We start from the raw sequence: 6,347 nt of genomic DNA on the forward strand, positions 1-6,347 counted from the left end.
TATATATATATATACATATATATATATATATATATATATATATATATATATAATATACAATTACAATGTTTTTTTCCCATTTGATTTAATTGAGTTGAGCATCAAATACAATGTGATTTTTGGTAATCGAGATCAAGCAGCAACAGCACATTTTTCTGCTTTCATAGCTTTCTTTTCCGATTCATAGCAATAAAGCTCAGGCGCCAAAGTTGGATCCACTTGCCCGAATCCCTCCGTAACTGCCACAGATTTGCAGAAAATTACCGTCATTTGTCAAATAAATAATTTATGGACAGTTACATAAAAATTCAGCTTTGCATCACAGAAATAAATTCAATTTTAAAATACATTCAAATAGAAAACAGCTATTTTTAATTGTAAAAACTTAATCAATATGGAAAACAACGACTACATTTATTGAGCTTGTCTACTCATCCGCACTCAATCTTATTTACAGTTTTTCATGAGAAGGGCTGATGACCAAGTCAAAGTTTAAATTCAGTGTTGGTTCAATTGTTTTCAATTACTCTCTATAGCCTCAGCTAAACGATTTTCATCAGTTTAATTACATATTCGAAATTGGCTGCAAAATGCTAATGAAAAGTGATGTGGAAATCACATCTCGTGTTATCAGGGTTAATCACATTAACACACTCGCTCTTTCACCATAATGATCACTGCACTGAGAAAAGTTTTCTGTTTCAGCGGGAGGATTTTTCGCAATAATGAAAGACTGGAAATGAATCAGCAAACTACAAAAACATCTTGAACTCATCTGAGTTCGCAATGTTATGTTCTCTTGCTCTCAAACACACACACACAAACACACACACACACACACACACACCTCTTTAGCAAGTCTACGGGCTTCGTAGTAAGGTCTGGCTTTCTCGATGCAGGCTCCCAGCTGAGAGCCCTGAGCGTTGAGTTTGCGTGCCGAGTCTGTAAGGATCCTCCTGTAGCTGGATCTCGCTTCCTAAACGAGTGTTAGACAGAGATAATGAGAGAGTGAGAAAAACAATGCTTAATTTGGCACGTTGAGTAAAACACGTAAATAATAGATATATTAAAGGCAGAGTAAGTGATTTCTGGTAGCCAATGTTGATATTTGAAATCACCAAAACAAACACGCCCCTACCCCAAAAGGGTCTTGCCCCTATTTTGATAGCTCCGCCCCACATATACGTACGCAACCCAGGCAACGATTAGTTCTGTGAAACAAAGCAAAACCAATGTTACACCGTGTCTACGGACGTGAGCGGCGCGGCGCAACAAATCCCCGACAGAAAACTGCTGCCGGGTTCTATTTATGACGTGCTGACACACATTTCAAATGGTTTTCAACGGTCGTTTGATCGCGTCCAGTGTAGGCAGACTTTAGCTGTTGTAGACACGGTGTTACTCACCTATTGAGAAGAAACAAAGCAACCTCGGCGTCCGATCGCAGGCCTCCGCTCCTTGAGTTCTCTCCAGCGCTGGAAAGCTGATCCGATATTTACACGGGTCCTACTTCTTGCCTTATCGTTCCGCAGACGTTTTCCTCTTTTGTTTTTTATCCGCCATCTCTATCTTTCTGTCGCTCGGCTCGGCTAATGTCCGTCCCATGCACTGAACGCGCTCTCCTCCACATCACGAGTAGACACGCCCCTTATTGCTGATTGGCTACAAGTTTGTTTTGCGATTCGGCCCGAATCAGTTTTCTAAAGTGTTTTTGAAAAATCACTTACTCTGCCTTTAATACTCTAATTTAGTGGTTCTCAACTGACGGGCACTCACAACCTAAACATGGCTCACAAAGACAGTAGCGAAATAAACAATATTGAATGAAAATAATAAAGTGCGACAAAACGCATAGTTAGGATTCCAAAATAAATTTTCAAGCCAGGGCTTGAACTCAGACTAGCCCACATTGCTTGTTTGACTTATCTCTCTCTCCCTTTTTCTTTTTTTTTTTAAAAGGAATTTTGAGAAAATATTGTGTAAAACACTGTGTCACATACACTACCATTCAAAAGTTTCAAAAGTCTCTTATGCTCACCAAGACTGTAGAGCAAGAATACAGTAAAAACAATGATATTGTGAAATATTACTACAAATAAAAATAACTGTTTTCGATTTGAATATATTTTAAAATATAATTTATTCCTGTGATGCAAAGTGAATTTTCAGCATCATTACTCCAGTCTTCAGTGTTACATGATCCTTCAGAAATCATTCTGATATGCAGATTTTCTTCTTTAAAAAAAACATTTATATTATTATTATCAATGCTGAAAACAGTTGTGCAGCTTCATATTTTTATGTAAACCATAATCCTTTTTAAAGAACAGCATTTATTTAAAATAGAAATCTTTTGTAAAATTATAAACATCTTTACAGTTACTTTTGAACAATTTTATGCATCCTTATTGAACAATGAATTTCTTTTAAAAATTTCTTACCAATCCCAAAGTTTTGAACAGTATATTATAAACACTGTGTCATTGCACTTCATCAATTTTGTGCACATCTCATTTGCTGTTGTTAAACTGCATTATGTTCAATATAAATTACTATGATATCAGCCCTTCTCACCAGACACTGATCATTAAAAATAAATCTATTTATTGGTCACACAGATTGTAAACTTGCCGGAACTAATTCTAGCTTCAGAAAATAGAGGTAAGACAATAGAACAGGAGTGAAGTGAGCGCTATTATTAACTACTGTAACCAAATGTAATGACAAGACATTATATCGTTCAAAACTGAAGATCTCTCTAAGGCTGTGTCCCATTTTAGGGCATCACGTGTGCATTTTGAAACAGGATGTGTACCCTTAACATCTAAAGACACTGTCTAAGTAGTGAGCTCACTGGATTTTGAGACACAACCATAGTGTCATACATATTACTCACATCCAGCTGTAGTTCCAGTCTGTTGATCTCATCACTGGCCTGATTCAAGTGTTCCAGCTCCTCCTGTCAAATGCAAAACATGGAGGGAAGATAGTTGACATTAATTTACTATTAATAGAAGTATTAAATAACAGACAAAGGCATATGAATGTATATAAAACCAGCAAAATCACAGACAGACAAATCATATTATAACATTTTGCTATTATAGTCCATTAATTGAAGCAAACTGTGTAATAATATATGCCATAGTTCACAGTCATAGTCACAATATCAAGTTTATTTTGGGTCCAAATCCTAATACCTGAATCCTGGGGTCCAGCTCTTCCTCATATTGCTCCTCATCTTCATCAAACTCAGCCTTATCTTTCTCCGCCACCACAGTGTTCTCGGTTTTGCTCGTAATTTCCTCGTTTCCTCCATCCCCGCTTCTGTTTTTCAGGGTATCGTCCCTCTCCCCAGTCTCCACCGCGGCGCTCTCCTCTCTCCACTCCCCCGACTCAGGCTCCCCGGATCCGAGGGGGTTCTCACGCTGCTGCCCCGGTTCCATCCGTGGCCTTGAGAATGACCCGTTTTGTTCTTAGAAATCAGAATATATAAGTGCTTAAATGTTTGCCATTCCTATACATTTATATCTACCAGAGAATTTGCCGGTAAAGTGCTACATAATCGGAGAATGAGAGTAATTTAACGGCGCAGGCGTGTTGTTTGCAGCGGTAGCGTCACGCAGCGGAGCTGACAGCGCAGAATGACCCGGGCTAAACCGTTAGCTTCGCGGCTAACTGCAGAAATCACAGCCTCTCTCCAGACCGTACTGCTCAGGGTACACAAATACAGCGACAGCTCCGACCTGACAGATACTAGACAGTCACTCTTGATAGTTTCCGTTATTTCTTACCCTCCCTATTTCTCCTTCTCTCTCTAGCTGCCAGGATGATCGTTACAAACATTTTCCATGGAAACCAAAGTTTCCTCCTAGTTACTCCAGTTATTGTTGTTATTACTGTAAAATCATTCTAAATTAATGAGGGATCTTCAAACAGTATAAGTAACTCAGGGATTTATTTTTAATCTATTTATTTGACAACAGTGGTGGCTATATTATCATTGTTTTATTGTACTAGCAAAAACAACTAAGTGTAAGTAAAATATGTGAATCTGAGAAACCTATCAAGTATTTCACGTTAAAAAGTAGTATTTTATCCTGAAAACATAAAATTTAATAAATTACATTAAAACGTGTGACATTATTAACATCATTTTGATAATTAAGTGCATTTTCGTATTTTTCTTATTACCATATTGCAAAGAAAATACCTCATTAGCCTATAATTCCTATTATTTATTTCTTTCATTCATTTTTATGGAAATTTGTTTTGGAAATAGAAATTGTCATGAAAATAATGTATGAATGGTCCTAAAAATAATCATTATTTATTTTATTTAAAATATAATTATATTTTATTCATAATTTATATATATATATATATATATATAATTTTTATTCATTCATCTTTTAAAAATAGTGTGAAATGTGAACTGGAAGTTTTCATAAGATTCACCCATTAAGACTCACATTTATTCCTCTCCATCATCCTAAAAGCTGAAACTGAATTCTGCATTTTCCCCCGTAATTACATGTGACTGAAATGTACATTTCATGGCCTAAATTTCCATGTCATCAAACAAAAGAAATAGCAATCAGTGTAAACAGTATTTATTTTAGTCAGTTTACCTCAGACACAAACATGAAGCAAGTACAAAAGCTAAATGAAGTCAATAAGGGAATAATAATGCAAATACCTCTCATAAACAGTAAAAAGCTTTGAACTATGTATAGAAACAGTTTTTTTTTTCTCTAGACAGATGAACTTGCAGTGAAATACACAAAAATAGTGCTCGTTACAGATAATTTCTCCTGTCCATCTAATAAGCTGTAATTTTCAGAATAATTCTCAAGTGAATGATGTATTTTGTAGTCTTTCAGGGCTGTTCTTCCTTTTTTCCTTTATGTATGGCTCTTTTGTCTCTTCCAGAATCTCTTAACCTCGCTGTGTCCATGTGGCGTCACCACCATGACCCTGTGAGCGGGGTTCTGCCAAACCAGCACACCTAAACCCTGCAGGACAGACGTTATACTGTCAGGACTGTGTGCATCACTGCAGGACAGACAGTCGCTGCTTATAAAGTACAGCAAGTACAAATGGAAAGATTGTGTTTTTTACCTGAGCCCTGTCCCCGCAACACTTCAAAATCAGCCTGGGATAAAAACTGGTTGTATAACATTCCTGAAAGAAAGAAAAACGTGGTGTAAAATACACAAAAAGCATCACTGAGGCGTTAGTATATTTTCAGATGCCGTTTTTGACCCCTACCCCAAACCTGATTCCAATGCTAATTTTTTATTTGCATTACATTTCTCTAACACACATCTTATTCAGTCTGACATTTACATTTGAGAGAATGAACCCTGCAGGTCACCCTTGGAATGGAAACAAATTATTTATGTCATAATATCATCAGGATGTCATTTCTTTTTTTTCTTTTTTTTTTATAAAATTGAGAGCCATTCCCAAAGGTTACATTTAAATACAATGGTAACAATGTATTATTTAAATAACTGAAATGACTAATGTATAAAAATAATTATGTAATATGTACTAGTGTTATCTGAAGGAAACACATAATGTAAATTTGCTTTGGAACTACAGAACTGGTCTCATATGCACAAAGACAGACTCACCCTCAGTAAACTGTAAGCGATCTTTCTCGAGCTCCCACAGTCTGATCTGATCTGTGATGGTTGGGGGAAGGACCGGGGTCTGAAAGACAGAATGACACGCGGAAACATGTTCATGCATCAAGCAGTGGATATTTGCATAGCAGTATAGAGTTTTCATGATAAACCTCACCATATTGCACAAGGGAGACACCTAAGGGACATCTAAGCCTATAAGGGGAAACTATAGAGAGCTGGAAGATGACAGTTAGCATTTTAGCATTTCCTGTTCCATCATCCTGAAGTCAATGGGTTTTTGGTTAAATGCCTGAAACAAGGTCTGTGGTGAACACAAGCTCAAGATATTTTCACATTTTACTCTACGACATTTTACTCCCTTTGTGATTTGTTTTAAAGCTTTTACTTGTCTTGAAAAAAGCGGTTGCTAACCATTGGCTAAATGAGACTACAAAGATTGCTGAGGACATTAAACATTACACTGAACCAGGGGAGTAGATCACGCGGGGGACGTGGGGGACGTGCCCCACCCCCACACACACACACTTTTAATATCACGTAAATTCGTCCCCCGCACTTTTTCGGGCAAGTGTGTTTGCATAGAGGTTTTCAAGAGCCAGTGTGAATAAATATAGATTTAAATTCAAAGAGACAGGATAGTCTGTGCATGACCGACCGTTTTATTCGGACCCAGAATAAGGCGAGATGAACATC

General features: G+C 37.0%; 1 protein-coding gene and 1 pseudogene across 2 annotated transcripts in view; both read right to left on the reverse strand.

The window, feature by feature from the left end:
• Positions 1 to 3,838, reverse strand: part of LOC107711328 (SH3 domain-binding protein 5-like) — a 10,780-nt gene extending 6,942 nt beyond the window's left edge. Inside the window, exons 1-4 of one of the 2 annotated variants that reach the window (XM_016516303.1) lie at positions 3,536 to 3,838; positions 3,201 to 3,453; positions 2,897 to 2,959; positions 848 to 976 (exon numbers count right to left, since the gene is read on the reverse strand). In XM_016516303.1, the coding sequence (XP_016371789.1) occupies positions 848 to 976; positions 2,897 to 2,959; positions 3,201 to 3,446 (438 nt within the window). In that variant the 5' untranslated portion in view covers positions 3,447 to 3,453; positions 3,536 to 3,838. Of the gene's footprint in view, positions 1 to 847; positions 977 to 2,896; positions 2,960 to 3,200 lie in introns of both variants that reach the window. The other variant, XM_016516302.1, reaches the window with a different exon arrangement.
• A 981-nt stretch (positions 3,839 to 4,819) lies between these two features.
• LOC107711330 (general transcription factor IIH subunit 4-like) overlaps positions 4,820 to 6,347 on the reverse strand; it is a 10,095-nt pseudogene continuing 8,567 nt past the window's right edge.

Source organism: Sinocyclocheilus rhinocerous, unplaced genomic scaffold (genome assembly GCF_001515625.1).
Source record: "Sinocyclocheilus rhinocerous isolate Xijiao unplaced genomic scaffold, SAMN03320098_v1.1 scaffold86, whole genome shotgun sequence".
Taxonomy (NCBI): Eukaryota; Metazoa; Chordata; class Actinopteri; order Cypriniformes; family Cyprinidae; genus Sinocyclocheilus; species Sinocyclocheilus rhinocerous.